This window comes from Pelophylax lessonae, assembly GCF_965119305.1.
Source record: "Pelophylax lessonae genome assembly, chromosome: 8".
Lineage (NCBI taxonomy): Eukaryota > Metazoa > Chordata > Amphibia > Anura > Ranidae > Pelophylax > Pelophylax lessonae.
This window is the reverse complement of record NC_138775.1, coordinates 182,254,064-182,276,986: the sequence shown is the minus strand read 5'-3', so window position 1 is coordinate 182,276,986 and position 22,923 is coordinate 182,254,064. Positions and strand designations below refer to the sequence as shown.

The following is a 22,923-nucleotide window of genomic DNA, read 5'->3' as shown; positions in this document are numbered from 1 at the left end:
GTGCGACGCTGTACCTAAACGAATTTCACATCCTTTTTTTCCCACAAACAGAGCTTTCTTTTGGTGGTATTTGATCACCTGTGCGATTTTTTGATCATGCGCTATAAACAAAAAAAAAGCGTAATTTTTGCAAAAATAGCAATATTTTTCCCTTTTTTTAATATGAAATTCACCCCAAAAAAAATGAAAAAAATCAAAGTTTTTTAAAATTTTCGGCCAAATTGTTTTACGCTACATATGTTTGGTAAAAAAAAAAAAAAAAAAAAAAAAAAAAAAAAAAAAAATCGCAAAAAGCGTATTTTGATTGGTTTGCGCAAAAGTTATCGCGTTTACTAACAAAGGGAAAGATTTTTGTCATTTTTGGTGTTTTTTTTTTTAACGAGTAATGGCGGCGATCTGCGATTTTTTTTGCTGTACTGCGACATTGCGGCAGACGGATCGGACCCTTGACTGACATTTTTGACACTTTTGGGGGTACCAGTGACATTACTGCAGTAATCAGTGCTATACATATGCACTGTTACTGCAAAAATGACACTGGCAGGGAAGGGGTTAACTGTATTGGACAGGGAGGGGTTAAGTGTGTCCTAGGGGCGTGCTTCTAACTGTAGGGGGACAGGTCTCCTAGTGTAAAAACAAAGATCAACGGTTCTACATAGTAGAACCGTCTGATCTTCATTTTTACACAGGGAAGAATGACAGGCGGCTTGTTTACATCAGCCGCTCTGTCTTTCTCCCGCTGTACCGGCGATCGTAGTGTGACCGGCGGACATCGGGTCCGCCAGTCACACTCCCGCACTCCTCTGTGAACGAGCCGAGGCGGGCGCGCGCTGGCCCACTATTGGCTCTAAAAGGAGTGACAGGCGAGCGACGTAGACCTACGTCACTCTGCCTGGCCGGGGCTGACTGCCGCAGTAAATCTACTGTGAGCAGTCGGCAAGTGGTTAAGGAAATGACAGCGGCTGCAGAATGAAAAGGAAAGGTAATTTTTAATAACATTTAATTACAATATGATTTGTGTCGCAATCGTATCCGATATATTGTTTTTTCTTTATTTGCCGTTTTTCTCCCCCACGAAAGTGGAGTTACCCTTTAACGCTGGGCTCACACTGATGCGGATTGGAATATGGGTTTCTCTGCATCTAATTCACATGACAGGAGAGTGTGCCCGGCTCTCAATAGAGGCGGTTCACACACCTCAAGGGCGGCCGTGGACTGCATTGGGAAAGGGTCCTGTGCGTCTTTGGCCCAGTTTCAGGTCCAAATTCAGGCAAAAAAATTGGACCTGATTCACACTTAAAACTGAGAACAGGAATGCACTGGACCCCCTGCTGTGAGCTGTGGCCGCAGCTAGTGTAAACCCGGCCTGAAGCAGACTGCATAAAATTACTAATAAAGAAGCTCAGTGAAAAGCATAAAAAATAAGGATTAATCATTACCAAAATAGTAAAGTGAACCTGTAACGTGGTTTGCCTGGACTAAGCAAAGGAAAAGTAGATCTGGAGAATACCAGCCATCCAAACCTTCCGGCCTTCTGTGTCCTGGACCTTCATCCCAGAATGGACAGGACAGTACAGCATTAAGCCACAGTCTGCTGTAGACTTTGACAAGCTGCCTGCAGTGGGGCTGGATCTTACACCTACATGCTAAAACACCAGGAGGGATGCACTGCAGGGGGGCGGGATCCTACACCTACATGCTAAAACACCACGAGGGACAAACTGCAGCGGAGCTGGATCCTACACCTACATGCTAAAACACCAGGAGGGATTCGCTGCAGCAGGGCTGGATCCTACACCTACATGCTAAAACACCACGAGGGACGAACTGCAGCGGAGCTGGATCCTACACCTACATGCTAAAACACCACGAGGGACGAACTGCAGCGGGGCTGGATCCTACACCTACATGCTAAAACACCACAAGGGACAAACTGCAGCGGGGCTGGATCCTACACCTACATGCTAAAACACCAGGAGGGATTCGCTGCAGCGGGGCTGGATCCTACACCTACATGCTAAAACACCAGGAGTGACGCACTGCAGCGGGGCTGGATACTACACCTGCATGCTAAAACACCAGGAGGGACGCGCTGCAGTGGAGCTGGATCCTACACCTGCATGCTCTAACACCAGGAGGGACGCGCTGCAGTGGAGCTGGATCCTACACCTACATGCTAAAACACCAGGAGTGACGCACTGCAGTGGAGCTGGATCCTACACCTACATGCTAAAATACCAGGAGGGACGCGCTGCAGCAGGGCTGGATCCTACACCTACATGCTAAAACACCAGGAGGGACGCACTGAGGCGGGGCTGGATCCTACACCTACATGCTAAAACACCAGGAGGGACGCACTGCAGCGGGGCTGGATTCTACATCTACATGCTAAAACACCAGGAGGGACGCGCTGGATTGAAGCTGGATCCTACACCTACATGCTAAAACACCAGCAGTGACGTGCTGCAGGGGGGCTGGATCCTACACCTACATGCTAAAACACCAGGAGGGATTCGCTGCAGCAGGGCTGGATCCTACACCTACATGCTAAAACACCAGGAGGGAGGCGCTGCATCGAAGCTGGATTCTACACCTACATGCTAAAACACCAGGAGGGACGCGCTGCAGCGGGGCTGGATCCTACACCTACATGCTAAAACACCAGGAGTGACGCACTGCAGTGGGGCTGGATCCTACACCTACATGCTAAAACACCAAGAGGGATGCGCTGCAGCGGGGCTGGATCCTACACCTACATGTTAAAACACAAGGAGGGACGCGCTGCAGCGGGGCTGGATCCTACACCTACATGCTAAAACACCAGGAGGGAGGCGCTGCAGCGGGGCTGGATCCTACACCTACATGTTAAAACACAAGGAGGGACGCGCTGCAGCGGGGCTGGATCCTACACCTACATACTAAAACACCACGAGTGATGCGCTGCAGGGGGGCTGAATCCTACACATACATGCTAAAACACCACGAGGGACGCGCTGCAGCGGGCCGGGGCTGGATCCTACACCTGCATGCTAAACACCAGGAGGGATGCACTGCAGCGGGGCTGGATCCTACACCTACATGCTAAAACACCAAGAGGGATGCGCTGCAGCGGGGCTGGATCCTACACCTACATGCTAAAACACCAGGAGGGAGGCGCTGCAGCGGGGCTGGATCCTACACCTACATGTTAAAACACAAGGAGGGACGCGCTGCAGCGGGGCTGGATCCTACACCTACATACTAAAACACCACGAGTGATGCGCTGCAGGGGGGCTGAATCCTACACATACATGCTAAAACACCACGAGGGACGCGCTGCAGCGGGCCGGGGCTGGATCCTACACCTGCATGCTAAAACACCAGGAGTGACGCGCTGCAGTGGGGCTGGATCCTACACCTACATGCTAAAACACCACGAGGGACGCGCTGCATCGGGACTGGATCCTACACCTACATGCTAAAACACCAGGAGGGACACGCTGCAGCTGGGCTGGATCCTACACCTACATGCTAAAACACCAGGAGGGACGCGCTGCAGTGGAGCTGGATCCTACACCTACATGCTAAAACACCAGGAGGGACGCGCTGCAGCGGGGCTGGATCCTACACCTACATGCTAAAACACCAGGAGGGATGCACTGAGGCGGGGCTGGATCCTACACCTACATGCTAAAACACCAGGAGGGACACGCTGCAGCGGGGCTGGATCCTACACCTACATGCTAAAACACCAGGAGTGACGCACTGCAGCGGGGCTGGATCCTACACCTGCATGCTAAAACACCAGGAGGGACGCACTGCAGTGGAGCTGGATCCTACACCTACATGCTAAAACACCAGGAGGGATGCGCTGCAGCGGGGCTGGATCCTACACCTACATGCTAAAACACCAGGAGGGATTCGCTGCAGCAGGGCTGGATCCTACACCTACATGCTAAAACACCACGAGGGACGAACTGCAGCGGAGCTGGATCCTACACCTACATGCTAAAACACCACAAGGGACAAACTGCAGCGGGGCTGGATCCTACACCTACATGCTAAAACACCAGGAGGGATTCGCTGCAGCGGGGCTGGATCCTACACCTACATGCTAAAACACCAGGAGTGACGCACTGCAGCGGGGCTGGATACTACACCTGCATGCTAAAACACCAGGAGGGACGCGCTGCAGTGGAGCTGGATCCTACACCTGCATGCTCTAACACCAGGAGGGACGCGCTGCAGTGGAGCTGGATCCTACACCTACATGCTAAAACACCAGGAGTGACGCACTGCAGTGGAGCTGGATCCTACACCTACATGCTAAAATACCAGGAGGGACGCGCTGCAGCAGGGCTGGATCCTACACCTACATGCTAAAACACCAGGAGGGACGCACTGAGGCGGGGCTGGATCCTACACCTACATGCTAAAACACCAGGAGGGACGCACTGCAGCGGGGCTGGATTCTACATCTACATGCTAAAACACCAGGAGGGACGCGCTGGATTGAAGCTGGATCCTACACCTACATGCTAAAACACCAGCAGTGACGTGCTGCAGGGGGGCTGGATCCTACACCTACATGCTAAAACACCAGGAGGGATTCGCTGCAGCAGGGCTGGATCCTACACCTACATGCTAAAACACCAGGAGGGAGGCGCTGCATCGAAGCTGGATTCTACACCTACATGCTAAAACACCAGGAGGGACGCGCTGCAGCGGGGCTGGATCCTACACCTACATGCTAAAACACCAGGAGTGACGCACTGCAGTGGGGCTGGATCCTACACCTACATGCTAAAACACCAAGAGGGATGCGCTGCAGCGGGGCTGGATCCTACACCTACATGTTAAAACACAAGGAGGGACGCGCTGCAGCGGGGCTGGATCCTACACCTACATGCTAAAACACCAGGAGGGAGGCGCTGCAGCGGGGCTGGATCCTACACCTACATGTTAAAACACAAGGAGGGACGCGCTGCAGCGGGGCTGGATCCTACACCTACATACTAAAACACCACGAGTGATGCGCTGCAGGGGGGCTGAATCCTACACATACATGCTAAAACACCACGAGGGACGCGCTGCAGCGGGCCGGGGCTGGATCCTACACCTGCATGCTAAAACACCAGGAGGGATGCACTGCAGCGGGGCTGGATCCTACACCTACATGCTAAAACACCAAGAGGGATGCGCTGCAGCGGGGCTGGATCCTACACCTACATGCTAAAACACCAGGAGGGAGGCGCTGCAGCGGGGCTGGATCCTACACCTACATGTTAAAACACAAGGAGGGACGCGCTGCAGCGGGGCTGGATCCTACACCTACATACTAAAACACCACGAGTGATGCGCTGCAGGGGGGCTGAATCCTACACATACATGCTAAAACACCACGAGGGACGCGCTGCAGCGGGCCGGGGCTGGATCCTACACCTGCATGCTAAAACACCAGGAGTGACGCGCTGCAGTGGGGCTGGATCCTACACCTACATGCTAAAACACCACGAGGGACGCGCTGCATCGGGACTGGATCCTACACCTACATGCTAAAACACCAGGAGGGACACGCTGCAGCTGGGCTGGATCCTACACCTACATGCTAAAACACCAGGAGGGACGCGCTGCAGTGGAGCTGGATCCTACACCTACATGCTAAAACACCAGGAGGGACGCGCTGCAGCGGGGCTGGATCCTACACCTACATGCTAAAACACCAGGAGGGATGCACTGAGGCGGGGCTGGATCCTACACCTACATGCTAAAACACCAGGAGGGACACGCTGCAGCGGGGCTGGATCCTACACCTACATGCTAAAACACCAGGAGTGACGCACTGCAGCGGGGCTGGATCCTACACCTGCATGCTAAAACACCAGGAGGGACGCACTGCAGTGGAGCTGGATCCTACACCTACATGCTAAAACACCAGGAGGGATGCGCTGCAGCGGGGCTGGATCCTACACCTACATGCTAAAACACCAGGAGGGATGCACTGAAGCGGGGCTGGATCCTACACCTACATGCTAAAACACCAGGAGGGACGCGCTGCAGTGGGGCTGGATTCTACACCTACATGCTAAAACACCAGGAGGGACGCGCTGCATCGAAGCTGGATCCTACACCTACATGCTAAAACACCAGGAGTGACGTGCTGCAGGGGGGCTGGATCCTACACCTACATGCTAAAACACCAGGAGGGAGGCGCTGCATTGAAGCTGGATCCTACACCTACATGCTAAAACACCAGGAGGGACGCGCTGCAGTGGGGCTGGATCCTACACCTACATGCTAAAACACCAGGAGGGATGCGCTGCAGCGGGGCTGGATCCTACACCTACATGCTAAAACACCAAGAGGGACGCGCTGCAGCGGGGCTGGATCCTACACCTACATGCTAAAACACCAGGAGGGACGCGCTGCAGCGGGGCTGGATCCTACACCTACATGCTAAAATACCAGGAGCAGGGGCGTAACTACAAGGGTTGCAAGTGCAACTGGGCCCCATGCTCCAGGGGCCCTGTGCGGCTCCCCTGTACACCTGGATAGGAGGAGCGGTGGGGGCAGAAGTAGAGAAATCACTGTCCTTTTTTCTCCTGTAGCTTCAGGAGGAAAATGGAAGAGATTGGTTCCTCTGTATGCTGCCCCCGCCACTCCTTCTATCCAGATCACTTGTGTTCTGCTGTCTCTGGGCCCCTGTGTGCTCCCCTGGTCCCCCCCCCCCCACTGTGCTGCCCCCCCCCCCCCCACTGTGCCCCCTTCCCTCTCCTACCGGCTGCTGCAGGTGATGTGTCACAATAGAGAACAAGAAAGGGGTCGGTAAATTTGTAATTTTCCAGCTCCTTCCTTTTCTGAATGGACAGAGTCATAGTCAGTGACGTAAAAAAAATAAAATAAAATGATAAAAAATAATACAATTAAAATACCAAAAAATAAAAACTACTGACAACAGTGGGTGAACTTCCAGGATCGCGAAGGTCACACTTGCGACTGGGCCCCAGCATTCCACCACTGTGGGGAGGTCCCAAGATGGCAGGACTTGTGAAAGGGTCCGCTGTGGGACCGTAATAAGGGGCACGCAACGAGAGTAAAGGGCCCCAGGATCAGTAGGAAGAGCCCCAGACCTGAAGGAAAGGGCCCCGACCAGGGGTCCGGGGGGCCCTTCATGGTTTCTTGCACCGGGGCCCTGAAGGTTCTAGTTACGCCTCTGACCAGGAGGGACCCACTGCAGAGGGGCTGGATCCTACACCTGCATGCTAAAACACCAGGAGTGACGCGCTGCAGCGGGGCTGGATCCTACACCTACATGCTAAAACACCAGGAGTGACGCACTGCAGCGGGGCTGGATCCTACACCTACATGCTAAAACACCACGAGGGATGCACTGCAGCGGGGCTGGATCCTACACCTGCATGCTAAAACACCAGGAGCGACACGCTGCAGCGGGACTGAATCCTACACTTGCATGCTAAAACACCAGGAGCGACGCGCTGCAGCGGGGCTGGATCCTACACCTACATACTAAAACACCACGAGGGACGCGCTGCAGTGGGGCTGGATCCTACACCTATATGCTAAAACACCAGGAGTGACGCGCTGCAGTGGGGCGGCCTCGTGTTCAATGGGTTTTCTCCAATGTTGTACATTGCCACAATGAACACTAACGCATGTTACATGCATTGGCATGTTGCGGTGCCATTCCTTTTAAATATCACCTCAATGCACTTGGGCAATGATGCTCCAACATGTGTTTCACGCACCACAAGTCACAGCAATGCACTACCATGCCATGTAGATTTTTCGCCCACTGGTGGGTTAATAGACTGCGTAATGCAATACACATAACACATCACACAGGAATAGCAAAGTGTGAATGGGTCCCTAGGGTAAGCTGGTTAGTACGCCTTGTACATACAATAAAGAGGTTCACATTAGCTTCCTGATCAAACCACGTTATATCAATGATTTAAAAATAATCAAACAGAAAATATTTCTGCAGACCAAACCCTTCTCATTTACTGAGTAAAAGTAAACACAGCCATTAACCTAAACAAATATTTAAACAATCCCTACTCACTTACAATCAGAAGTTAGATCTATTCAGGTTACTATACAATATAGCTGCATTGATTGCCCAGGCTATTTGGCCAGGTCCATGCACCCATCCATGTGTACCTGTGAAATTCGGATGTGCGGGTGCATTCATAAAACTGATGCATATTCATTCACCTTATACAGGGCTTTTTTTCAGCAGGAACGCAGGGGGAACGCAGCTCCGGCACCTCCAGAACTGATTGTATGTAATGGCAAGGCATACTGAGGTGTGCTAGAGAGTCTATTAATGCTGGAGTGGATCTATTTTTGCGGAGGAAGGGGGTCTTTTGTTGCTGGGGAGGCCTTCTGTTGCTCGTGGGAGATCTGTTGTGGCCGAGGATGGGTCTTATGTTGCTGGGGGGTCAATCATTGCTGGGAGGTATCTACTGTTGAGGGATGGGTCTTTGTTGCTAACTGCTGAAGCGGCAAATGATGCTGGCTGCTGGGGAATCTATTGTTGCTAGAGGGGATCTATTATGCACGGGGGTCTATTGTTGCTGGGGAGGTCGATTGTTGCTGGTGTGTGATCTATTGTTGCTGGGGGTGGGTTTTATGTTGCGGGGGGGTTGCTGGGAGGGATCTACTGTGGAGGTAGGGATCTAATGTTGCTGGGTGTTGGAGGGTCTATTGATGCTGGCTGTTGGGAGTCCATTGTTGCTGGGGTGGATCTATTGTCTCTGGGGTGTCCATTGTTGCTAGATCTATTTTACGGCCTTTCTTAACACATTCCATACACCACTAAATGATACTTGGTTCTGTATTCTCTAAAAGGGTAGCACTGGAAGGTGGGTAAGGGGTGGAACAAAGGAATGGTGCTCGGAGGTGGGTAGGGGGCTCAGAAGGGAGGAACTCCTGCACCTATTTTCTGAGAAAAAAAGCCCTGACCTTATATAGGTTACCTACATGCAGTTCAGCCCTATCACAAAAAAAAAAAAAACAGCTCATCATGCTATACAGGACTCAGTGCCAATGTGAATGAGCCTATAAAAACTGTTAAAAAGTATTCCTGTTCCCCTGACTGGTTCACTGGTTCGCACAGAGCTTGAAATCACATCGCTGGCATCCACTGTAACTGGACTTCCACTCATTTTCTTTGCATGGCTTTAGAGTTGCCAGATGTGCTGTTTATTACAAAACTGAGACTGATTAGATGAAATGAATACAGAACCTACCACTCAGCAGTATTTTTGACAAAAGCTATGTTACGATACGAATCCTCAATAGAGTTTGATAACACTCTCCTAATAGAAATTGTTCACCTGGAGGGTATTAACTGTTCTTTCTCACTAAAAGTGGCCTTTCCAAAAGGCTTGTAAGGAAAGGTTAAAGCCCAACTCCAGATGGAGCAAAAAAGAAAACAAACAATCTACTGACCAGCATGGATTAAGAGTCGGTTCACACTGAGGCGACACGACTCCTTACTACTTCGGGGGCGACTTGTGCATTACCATGCACCACGACTTCGGAGCGACTTGCAGGGACTTCACATAATTGAAGTCTATGCAAGTCGCTCCGAGGTCGCCCCGAAGTAGTACAGGACCCTTTTTCTAAGTCGGAGCGACTTGTGTCGCTCCTATTAGTACGGGTCCTGTAGCGGTCAATGGACCGCGAGGGAGCATGACTTGTCAGGCTGACAAGTCGCCTGACAAGTCGCGCTAGTGTGAACCGGCTCTTAAAGTAAAAATGCAGTTCAGGCTGCAATACTAGTCCCTATCTCCATGGCCGTCCCCCCCTCGACAGACTTCCCACTCCAGCGATTCAGTGGCACTCCTCTTTCAGGGTTAAATGGCATCTAGCAACACCCAGCTTTGGAGTTGGGATTTAAAGTAGACTTTACCCCCCTAAAACCCAGAAAGTCATGGTGCACGAAGCACTACTGTACATGCTTCAAAAGCTCATAAAAGTATTTTGTGAAATCAAATACTTTTTGAGAAACTTGCACTTTTTTCCTACACCCCAGTTTCCGTGAGGCACTGGTGTCAAAGGCCTGGCCTCACAGGTGCCTCCTGAGAAGGTTGCATCACCAGTGCCTTCCAGAGAAGTCTTATCAAATCTTCTGCATGTGATGTATGAGTTTTGCCATACATGACTTGTTAGTTAATACAAAGCCAAGCCAGATCACATACGGAGCATGTGTCAGATCACCTCCAAAAAATGTGCCATAGGGGATCCGACATGGCTGGTTATCCTTCAATAACAAGCCACCCCAGGTCTCGTATGGGCTGCCTTATGCACAGAAATAACTGTGATTGTGTTGTCATTAGACAGCATAGACATCACAGTGATCACAAGTATAAACTCCGTCTGTGTTAAAAGCTTCAAGATGGGAGGTGTTAAAATGCCACTGACCACCAATGATTGTGAGATTGTTTTTTATTAATTTAAGAGGGGGGGGGGGGGTTAAGATGCCACTTACCAACAATGATTGGGGGATTTGGGAATTTAATTGCTACTAATTGGCTTCAGCAGGCGACTTGTAAAGGCTAAGTACACCATACCAACCACAATACCAGCATGTTTCGTCATAAAAAAAAAAAAAAGCGCCAAAAAATTAGATCTCCTTGGGGTTGTCTTTTTTTCTAAAAAGAGGTAATTTTAGGGGTTTTTATACTGTGTCCTGCCATTTTTATTCAAAAGCAGAAAGTAAGGGTAACCCCATTTTTCATTTAAACATTTTTGGTCTTCTTTCCCATTTATATATAAAAAAAAAAATACCCAGGGGTAATTAAAAATCTCCAAGAGAAAGAGAAAGCTCTACTTGTCTCACAAAAAATGAATACAATTTATTTGAGTACGATGTTGCATGATGAAGTTATTATTAGTAAAATTATCACATCACCGAAAACTGGAAAGTTGCCTGATTAATCAAAGGGTACAGGCTGGAACTTAAATTGTTTGTTACCCCAACACTTTATATTCCTGATATGTGTCTGCTGTACCATTTACTTGTATGAGAAAGTATCCTGTTCTTTTTGTATTGCTACCTTTGTGTAAAATCCCTGATGTTCCTGCCAGCCCCTCTGCTTTCCTGTTAAAAACTGACCACACTAAGCAGGAGAGCACACCATGGTTAGTTCTCTAGCTATGCTGGGAACTTAACCCCCCCCCCCCGCTGCACAGCCATTCACTGGGAAGCTCAGTGCACTGCTGCTTCTTCCTCCCCAGCTCTTAGAGCCCATTCACACTAGAGCGACTTGTGAGGCAACTTGTGTTGCCCCAGGTAGCTTGACATAACAAAAGCAATGTTAATCAATCAGTGCCGTCTTAATTGGCACTACTGAAGTTGCTCCGACTTCAGAAAAGGGTCCTGTACTACTTTGAGGCGACCTGTGATCCGACTGTCCCATATACTTCAATGGGAGTTGCCTCCTTATCTTAATTGACACGACTTGTTATCAGACTTTCCAGGAAGAAGAAAGAGATTAGCCAGGCATTCCCCACAGACAAAGTCGCCTGTCTCTTCAAAGTAGTGCACAAGTCTCTTCCAAGTCTCTAAACAAGTCTCTAAACAAGTCTCTAGACAAGTCTCTAAACAAGTCTCTAAACAAGTCTCTAAACAAGTCTCTAAACAAGTCTCTAAACAAGTCACGGGGCGACTTTCTGGTAGTGGTAGTGTGAACCGGCTCTTATGCAGCTGAGAATAGAGGAAATGTGATCATTTATAATGTTTCTTTATATCTATAAAAAAAAATGTTTTGCCCTTCATTTCTATTTTAAAATGAATGGGATGTTTTACAAGGTGATCATTTACAATCACTTTAAGTGGTTAAGAAACATGATTGCTCAACTCAAACCATTGCTCAACTCCAAGAAACAATCCTGTCAACTCTCCCGATACTCAGATACTGTGTGCATATGTCAAACTACAACTATTACAGGGTGAAAGTGGTTCTAAGGCCAAAACTATTTTTACCTTAAAGTAATACTAAAGTTTTGAGGGTTTTTTGTTTAAAAATACCAAACATGTTCTGTGCAGAATTTTTGCACAGAGCAGCCCAGATCCTCCTCTTCTCAGGTCCCTCGCCGGTGCTCCTGGCCCCTCCCTCCTGCAGAGTTCCCCCACAGCACCCGGGCCAAGCTGCTGCTCTCTGTGTCCATTTAGACACAGAGCCATGGCTCAGCTTCCCCCCCTCTCTCCTCATTGGCTCACTGATTTTGATTGACAGCAGTGGGCGCCAATAGTTGCGTTTTTGGTTCCGAAGACCTCAATGGAAACACAGCAGACATGGATTTGTTTCTGCTGTGTTTTTGCTGGTTTCTACAAAACAACAGATACCTCCCAAAAATGCAAAACGCAACAAAAAAAAATGTGTGAAAAACGCAAGGCGCACCCAGAAAATGCATCAAATGCAACCTGCATAGGTGTGAACCAGGCCATTATCTGCATTAAGGTAAATAGCATTTTACCGCTTTCTATCCTTCCCCACCTACCTAAATACTTACCCAATTCCTTTATTTGATCCAGCACTGTGTACAGCTGGATCTCTTCTCTCCTCTCTTCACACAGGGACACGAACAGCAGTGGGAGCCATTGGCTCCGGCTGCTGTAAATCAAATGTTCTTAGAAGGAAGCCAGGGGGTAGGGCCAAGCCGCACTGTGTATGTTAATGGACCCTGACTCCATAGACACACACAGCTCTGGAGCGAGCACCCCCACCCCACAGAAAGCTCCTCCTCTTCTCCATGCGCCCCCATAGCAAGGGGCACATGGAGAGGAGAAGAAATGATAGCTGGCGGAGGACCCGAGAAAAGGAGGTTCGGGGGCCACTCTGTGCAATACCACTGCACAAAGCGAGTAAGGACAACATGTTTATTATTTTAATTTTAAAAAAAGCCTTTAAAAAAACTTTAAGCTGGCAAAATTCATGAGCAATGGGCACGCTGGTTGTAACGAAGTTGATTTATCGATTGACTTCAGTAAAACTAGCCTGTGGGGTTTTTTCATTTGATTACTGCCAGCGGCTATAGCTGCAAACAGTGATCATTATATTCTGAAGGCTAGGAAACCTCACGCTGTCAGAATACAATAGCTCAACAGGAGGGATTCCCTCATCAACACTGACTGTATTAATGGGGAATTGAGCGATTTTCTTACCTGTGGTTAAAGGAAAGAAAATTGCATAATGTGGGGCCTGCCATAGTTAACCCACAGACACAGAGATAATTAGTGTGTGGATTGGGAGACAATGGCAGGTCTATAGCTGACCATGCACCAATCAGCCACATTTGTACGATCACCCACCTAATATTGAGTAGGTCCCCTTTTGCTGGCAAACAGCACTGACCTGTTGACATGAACACACTAGACCTCTGAAGGCATGCTGTAATATCTGAATAGTGTAGCCATGAGTAGCAGATCCTTTAAGTCTTGTAAGCTGTGAGGTAATGCCTCCATGGATCAAACCTGTTTTTTTAGCACATCCCACATATCCTCGACTAGATTGAGATTTGGAGAGTTTGGAGGCCAATTCAACACCACAGATTCGTTGTTGTGTTTCTCAGACCATTCATTAACTCTTTTTGCAGTGTAAAGGGTGCAGTATCCTGCTGAAAGAGGGCACTGCCATCAGGGAATACGATTCCCATGTGATGGATGAGATTAGTGCGCTGCTGGCCAGCTTACAGTGGTTCTAAAGCAGTGGTTCTAAACTCTGGACCTCTGGTCCTGCTAACAGGCCAGGTTTGCCAGATAACTGAAATACATCACAGGTGATATATTTTGCTGCTCAGTGATTGCCGTATTCTAGTCTGCATCTCCCCAAAATGATACTTAAAATCTGGCCTGTTAGTGGGTCCTGAGGACCGGAGTTGAGAACTACTGTTCTAAAGGCTCAAGGTTAAAATCCTTCTGTGTTCAGCAGTCCCCCCCAGCACCCCCTAAAACTTACCTGAACCCCCCTCTCGATCCAGCAAGGTGCACAACAGCCTCGGCTCTGTGTGGACCTCGGTGTGGCTGCTGAGAGGGGAGTCTACCCACTGGCTCCATGATAGGATTCTCATTGGGCAGTGGAGGAAACCCAATCAGGGGCTCATTCAGGCCTGTATCTACCCCAGAAGACAGATTATGCTGCAGAGGATTCTGGGAGTGGGTATAAGTTTGAGGGGGAACCCATGATGCAGCATCTTTGGCAGGAAGTAGAGTCCCAGGAGGGAGGGTACGGCTGTCTCTCCTCCTGTCAGAAAAAAAATCGGGTGTTTCGGGCGGCTTGCCTGAGGGTGCAGAGTGAGAGCTGAGCTGCAGAAGGGATCCGGTGTGCTGAGGACCAGCGGAGAAAGAGGGGTTCAGTTCCAGGAAAGCCTTCCAAGGTCGTGAGTACTGCAAATTGCCCTTGAGGGGTCTGCCTAGCGTAGAGGGGACCACTTCGGTGAAGGTCCAAGGGATCCAGAAGCTAGCTAGCAGTAAAGGGGGTGCCTAGTCAGAGGACCCTGAAGTGTTAAAGGGGGCACCAGCGGTTGGGCCCTGAAGAGTTAAAGTGTACAGCGTGCAGTGTGCAGTGTACAGTGTTGAGAGTTGCAGCAGCACAAGCAGTTACAAGGAGCTACCTCAGTCAGTGAAGGGCTGGAGGGAGCTGTTCACTGGACTTTTGAGCTAAACAGACTGTCAGGAGTCAAATGTCCTACAGTCCTGGATCTTCCAAGTTAACCTGAGAGTTACAGCAGCAGAAGTTTCAGCACAGTTCAGCAGAATAGCATCTTCAAGCGCCAGGGAGCATTAGCCGGCCTTCAGCTGGCGTCAAGACAGCGCTAACAGGCATCTTTTTGTACAGTGTCCTAATTGAACCTAGTTGAACCAGAGGAGTATCCCACTCATTCCCTTCTCCCATCCCATTATAAAATAAACAAAACAAAACAAAGATGCCGGAATGGTCATTGTCTCAGTTCTCACACCTGGGTTCACAACTTAAATGTGTTGGAAGTGTTACCGGTAATAATGGCAGACCCATATCAGGCCCAATGCCTGGAAAAACTGCTACAGGTACAATCATGTCATTGATTTAAAATAATTAAAAAACTATTTAAAAAAACAAAATATGATAGATTTTTTATTATGCTGAGTCTCACTTTAACGTATAGTTCAACTTTTCAGTGAAAATGTAGAGGTGAATTAACGTCTTACACCCTCCTCACCTCCCTGGTCCCTGCTGTACTTATCCCTCCCCACCTCCCTGGTCCCTGCTGTACTTATCTCCCCCCCCCCACCTCCCTGGTCCCTGCTGTAATTATCCCTCCCCACCTCCCTGGTCCCTGCTGTACTTATCTCCCCCCCCCCCCCACCTCCCTGGTCCCTGCTGTAATTATCCCTCCCCACCTCCCTGGTCCCTGCTGTACTTATCCCCCCCACCTCCCTGGTCCCTGCTGTACTTATCCCCCCCCCCCACCTCCCTGGTCCCTGCTGTACTTATCCCTCCCCTCCTCCCTGGTCCCTGCTGTAATTATCCCTCCCCACCTCCCTGGTCCCTGCTGTAATTATCCCTCCCCACCTCCCTGGTCCCTGCTGTACTTATCCCTCCCCTCCTCCCTGGTCCCTGCTGTACTTATCCCCCCCCCCACCTCCCTGGTCCCTGCTGTACTTATCCCTCCCCTCCTCCCTGGTCCCTGCTGTACTTATCCCCCCCCCACCTCCCTGGTCCCTGCTGTACTTATCCCCCCCCCACCTCCCTGGTCCCTGCTGTACTTATCCCCCCCCCACCTCCCTGGTCCCTGCTGTACTTATCCCCCCACCTCCCTGGTCCCTGCTGTACTTATCCCTCCCCACCTCCCTGGTCCCTGCTGTACTTATCCCTCCCCACCTCCCTGGTCCCTGCTGTACTTATCCCTCCCCTCCTCCCTGGTCCCTGCTGTACTTATCCCCCCCCCACCTCCCTGATTCCTGCTGTACTTATCCCCCCCCCCCACCTCCCTGGTCCCTGCTGTACTTATCCCTCCCCACCTCCCTGGTCCCTGCTGTACTTATCCCCCCCACCTCCCTGGTTCCTGCTGTACTTATCCCCCCCCTCCCCACATCCCTGGTCCCTGCTGTACTTATCCCTCCCCTCCTCCCTTGTCCCTGCTGTACTTATCCCTCCCCTCCTCCCTGGTCCCTGCTGTACTTATCCCTCCCCTCCTCCCTGGTCCCTGCTCTACTTATCCCTCCCCTCCTCCCTGGTCCCTGCTCTACTTATCCCTCCCCACCTCCCTGTTCCCTGCTCTACTTATCCCTCCCCACCTCCCTGTTCCCTGCTCTACTTATCCCTCCCCACCTCCCTGGTCCCTGCTCATGGGATGCCCTATACAGTACAGGACATGGGATCTCCTATACAGTATAGGACATGGGATCTGGGATCTCCTATATAATACAAGACATGGTATCTGGGATCTCCTATATAGTACAAGACATGGTATCCGGGATCTCCTATACAGTACAGGACATGGGATCCGGGATCTCCTATACAGTACAGGACATGGGATGGGATCCAGAATCTCCTATATAGTACAGGACATGGGTTTAAGGATCTCCTATACAGTACAGGCCATGGGATGGGATGCCGGATCTCCTATACAGTACAGGAAATGGGATAGGATCCAGGAGCTCCTATACAGTACAGGACACATGGGATGGGATCCAGGATCTCCTATACAGTACAGGACACATGGAATGAGATTCAGGATCTCCTATACAGTACAGAACATGGGGTGGGATGCAGGATCTCCTATACAGTACAGGACATGGGATGGGATCCAGGAGCTCCTATACAGTACAGGACACATGGGATGGGATTCAGGATCTCCTATACAGTACAGAACATGGGATGGGATTCAGGATCTATTATATAGTACAGGACATGGGATGGGATCCCCTATACAGTACAGAACATGGAATGGGATCCAGGAGCTCCTATACAGTACAGGACATGGGATCCGGGATCTCCTATACAGTACAGGACATGGGATGGGATGGGATCCAGGATCTCCTATACAATACAGAACATGGGATGGGATCCAGGAGCTCCTATACAGTACAGAACATGGAATGGGATCCAGGATCTCCTATACAGTACAGGACATGGAATGGGATCCAGGATCTCCTATAGTACAGGACATGGGATGGGATTCAGGATCTATTATACAGTACATGACATGGGATGGGATCCCCTATATAGTGTAAGCCATGGGATCCAGAGTAAAGTGGACAGGAGGTCAGCAGGTGGCAGGGTGTGATGACCTATCAGGGAAGGATATATAGGTGGTATATATACATATATACAGGACACACACAGGCACGTCACTCGTTACCTGATATTCCCCACAGCACGACATGACGGAGGATCACCGGAGCACCGGGGAGGGGGGCATGCCGGGTCTTCACCGCTCCTCCTGTAACACAGTCAGAAGACAAGGACGGGTCACTTACAGCACCGGAGTACCCTACTATGCCAAGTACATACCGTGCCTTGGACCCAGCTATGTACTTACTGTGCCAAGTACCCAGCCGGGTGAAGTTTGTGGGAAACAGGTAGAAAGTCCCGGGAACGCGCTCAGGAACCCCGGGGTGACACGCGCGGAGGGGCGGAGTCCCGGTACTCTCTCCGGCCAGGTGAGGAACTCCCGTCACTGCAGGGCAAGAATCTGCTGCACGCCTCCGACACTGCGCCGTGCACGAGCAATGCGCGCCCTCCCGCTGTCCTCAGAGCAGGAGTGTGCTGTCCCAAATGAGAGTCCCCCTCCATATAACTGACCTATACATTCTATACAACTGACATATACCTTCTATACACACTCCATACAACTGACCTATACCTTCTATACACCCTCCATACAACTGACCCCTATACCTTCTATACACCCTCCATACAACTGACCCATACCTTCTATACACCCTCCACACAACTGACCTATACCTTCTATACACCCTCCACACAACTGACCCATACCTTCTATACACCCTCCACACAACTGACCTATACCTTCTATACACACTCCACACAACTGACCTATACCTTCTATACACCCTCCACACAACTGACCTATACCTTCTATACACCCTCCATACAACTGACCCATACCTTCTATACACCCTCCACACAACTGACCTATACCTTCTATACAACTGACCTATACCTCCTATATACCTTCTATACAACTGACCTATACCTCCTATACACCCTCCATACAACTGACCCATACCTTCTATACACCCTCCATACAACTGACCTATACCTTCTATACACCCTCCACACAACTGACCTATACCTTCTACTATACACCCTCCACACAACTGACCTATACCTTCTACTATACACCCTCCACACAACTGACCCATACCTTCTATACACCCTCCACACAACTGACCTATACCTTCTATACACCCTCCATACAACTGACCTATACCTTCTATACACCCTCCACACAACTGACCCATACCTTCTATACACCCTCCACACAACTGACCTATACCTTCTATACACCCTCCACACAACTGACCCATACCTTCTATACACCCTCCATACAACTGACCCATACCTTCTATACACCCTCCACACAACTGACCTATACCTTCTATACACCCTCCACACAACTGACCTATACCTTCTATACACCCTCCACACAACTGACCTATACCTTCTATACACCCTCCACACAACTGACCTATACCTTCTATACACCCTCCACACAACTGACCTATACCTTCTATACACCCTCCACACAACTGACCTATACCTTCTATACACCCTCCACACAACTGACCTATACCTTCTATACACCCTCCACACAACTGACCTATACCTTCTATACACCCTCCACACAACTGACCTATACCTTCTATACACCTTCCACACAACTGACCTATACCTTCTATACACCCTCCACACAACTGACCTATACCTTCTATACACCCTCCACACAACTGACCTATACCTTCTATACACCCTCCACACAACTGACCTATACCTTCTATACACCCTCCACACAACTGACCTATACCTTCTATACACCCTCCACACAACTGACCTATACCTTCTATACACCCTCCACACAACTGACCTATACCTTCTATACACCCTCCACACAACTGACCTATACCTTCTATACACCCTCCACACAACTGACCTATACCTTCTATACACCCTCCACACAACTGACCTATACCTTCTATACACCCTCCACACAACTGACCCATACCTTCTATACACCCTCCACACAACTGACCCATACCTTCTATACACCCTCCACACAACTGACCTATACCTTCTATACACCCTCCACACAACTGACCTATACCTTCTATACACCCTCCACACAACTGACCTATACCTTCTATACACCCTCCATACAACTGACCCCTATACCTTCTATACACCCTTCACACAACTGACCTATACCTTCTATACAACTGACCTATACCTCCTATATACCTTCTATACAACTGACCTATACCTCCTATACACCCTCCATACAACTGACCCATACCTTCTATACACCCTCCATACAACTGACCTATACCTTCTATATACCCTCCACACAACTGACCTATACCTTCTACTATACACCCTCCACACAACTGACCCATACCTTCTATACACCCTCCACACAACTGACCTATACCTTCTATACACCCTCCATACAACTGACCTATACCTTCTATACACCCTCCACACAACTGACCCATACCTTCTATACACCCTCCACACAACTGACCTATACCTTCTATACACCCTCCACACAACTGACCCATACCTTCTATACACCCTCCACACAACTGACCCATACCTTCTATACACCCTCCATACAACTGACCCATACCTTCTATACACCCTCCACACAACTGACCTATACCTTCTATACACCCTCCACACAACTGACCTATACCTTCTATACACCCTCCATACAACTGACCTATACCTTCTATACACCCTCCACACAACTGACCTATACCTTCTATACACCCTCCACACAACTGACCCATACGTTCTATACACTCTCCGTACAACTCACCTGTACCCTCCACACAACTGACCTATACCTTCTATACACCCTCCATACAACTGACCTATACCTTCTATACACCCTCCATACAACTGACCTATACCTTCTATACACCCTCCATACAACTGACCTATACCTTCTATACAACCTCCATACAACTGACCTATACCTTCTATACACCCTCCACACAACTGACCTATACCTTCTATACATCCTCCATACAACTGATCTATACCCTCCATACAACTGACCTATACCTTCTATACACCCTCCATACAACTGACCCATGCCTTCTATACACCCTCCACACAACTGACCCATACCTTCTATACACCCTCCACACAACTGACCCATACCTTCTATACACCCTCCACACAACTCACCTATACCTTCTATACACCCTCCATACAACTCACCTATACCCTCCACACAACTGACCTATACCTTCTATACACCCTCCACACAACTGACCTATACCTTCTATACACCCTCCATACAACTCACCTATACCTTCCATACACCCTCCACACAACTGACCCATGCCTTCTATACACCCTCCACACAACTGACCCATACCTTCTATACACCCTCCACACAACTCACCTATACCTTCTATACACCCTCCATACAACTCACCTATACCCTCCACACAACTGACCTATACCTTCTATACACCCTCCATACAACTCACCTATACCTTCTATACACCCTCCATACAACTGACCTATACCTTCTATACACCCTCCATACAACTGACCTATACCTTCTATACACCCTCCATACAACTGACCTATACCTTCTATACACCCTCCACACAACTGACCTATACCTTCTATACACCCTCCACACAACTGACCTATACCTTCTATACACCCTCCACACAACTGACCCATACCTTCTATACACCCTCCACACAACTGACCTATACCTTCTATACACCCTCCACACAACTGACCTATACCTTCTATACACCCTCCACACAACTGACCTATACCTTCTATACACCCTCCACACAACTGACCTATACCTTCTATACACCCTCCACACAACTGACTTATACCTTCTTTACACCCTCCATACAACTGACCTATACCTTCTATACACCCTCCATACAACTGACCTATACCTTCTATACACCCTCCACACAACTGACCTATACCTTCTATACACCCTCCACACAACTGACCTATACCTTCTATACACCCTCCACACAACTGACGTATACCTTCTATACACCCTCCACAAAACTGACCCATACCTTCTATACACCCTCCATACAACTGACCTATACCTTCTATACACCCTCCACACAACTGACTTATACCTTCTTTACACCCTCCATACAACTGACCTATACCTTCTATACACCCTCCACACAACTGACATATACCTTCTATACACCCTCCACACAATTGATCTATACCTTCTATACACCCTCCACACAACTGACCTATACCTTCTATACACCCTCCATACAACTGACCTATACCTTCTATACACCCTCCACACAACTGACGTATACCTTCTATACACCCTCCACACAACTGACCTATACCTTCTATACACCCTCCACACAACTGACGTATACCTTCTATACACCCTCCACACAATTGACCTATACCTTCTATACACCCTCCACACAACTGACCTACAGTCAGGTCCATAAATATTAGGACATCGACACAATTATAATCTTTTTGTCTCTATAAACCACCACAATGGATTTGAACTAAAACAAACAGGATGTGCTTTAACTGCAGACTTCCAGCTTTAATTTGAGGGTATATACATCCAAATCAGGTGAACGGTGTAGGAATTACGACAGTTTGTATATGTGCCTCCCACTTTATAAGGGACCAAAAGTAATGGGACAGATTACAATTATAAATCAAACTTTCACTTTTTAATACTTGGTTGCAAATCCTTTGCAGTCAATTACAGCCTGAAGTCTGGAACTCATAGACATCACCAGACGCTGGGTTTCATCCCTGGTGATGCTCTGCCAGGCCTCTACTGCAACTGTCTTCAGTTCCAGGTTGTTCTTGGGGCATTTTCCCTTCAGTTTTGTCTTCAGCAAGTGAAATGCATGCTCAGTCTGATTCAGGTCAGGTGATTGACTTGGCCATTGCATAACATTCCACTTCTTTCCCTTAAACTCTTTGGTTGCTTTTGCAGTATGCTTTGGGTCATTGTCCATCTGCACTGTGATGGGCCGTCCTATGAGTTCTGAAGCATTTGTCTGAATATGAGTAGATAATATTGCCCAAAACACCTCAGAATTCATCCTGCTGATTTTGTCAGCAGTCACATTATCAAAAAAAAACAAGAGAACCAGTTCCATTGGCAGCCATACATGCCTGGCCATGACACTACCACCACCATGCTTCACTGATGAGGTGGTATGCTTTGGATCATGAGCAGTCCCTTTCCTTCTCTATATTCTTCTCTTCCCTTCACTCTGGTACAAGTTGATTTTGGTCTCATCTGTCCATAGGATGTTTTTCCAGAACTGTGAAGGCTTTTTTTAGATGTTGTTTGGCAAACTCTAATCTGGCCTTCCTGTTTTTGAGGCTCACCAATGGTTTACATCTTGTGGTGAACCCTCTGTATTCACTCTGGTGAAGTCTTCTCCTGATTGTTGACTTTGACACACATACACCTACCTCCTGGAGAGTGTTCTTGATCTGGCAACTGTTGTGAAGGGTGTTTTCTTCACCAGGGAAAGAATTCTTTGTTCCTCCACCACAGTTGTTTTCCATTGTCTTCTGGGTCTTTTGGTGTTGCTGAGCTCACCGGGGCTTTCTTTCTTTTTAAGGATGTTCCAAACAGTTGATTTGGCCACACTTAATGTTTTTGCTATCTCTTTGATGGGTTTGTTTT

General features: G+C 48.9%; 1 protein-coding gene across 1 annotated transcript in view; it reads right to left on the bottom strand.

Annotated features, from left to right (window-relative positions):
• SLC44A3 (solute carrier family 44 member 3) overlaps positions 1-17,713 on the bottom strand; it is a 190,502-nt gene extending 172,789 nt beyond the window's left edge. Inside the window, exons 1-2 of the mRNA XM_082265861.1 lie at positions 17,533-17,713; positions 17,353-17,433 (exon numbers count right to left, since the gene is read on the bottom strand). Of these exons, the coding sequence (XP_082121987.1) occupies positions 17,353-17,376 (24 nt within the window). The 5' untranslated portion in view covers positions 17,377-17,433; positions 17,533-17,713. The remainder of the gene's footprint in view (positions 1-17,352; positions 17,434-17,532) is intronic.
• Positions 17,714-22,923: the final 5,210 nt, after the last annotated feature.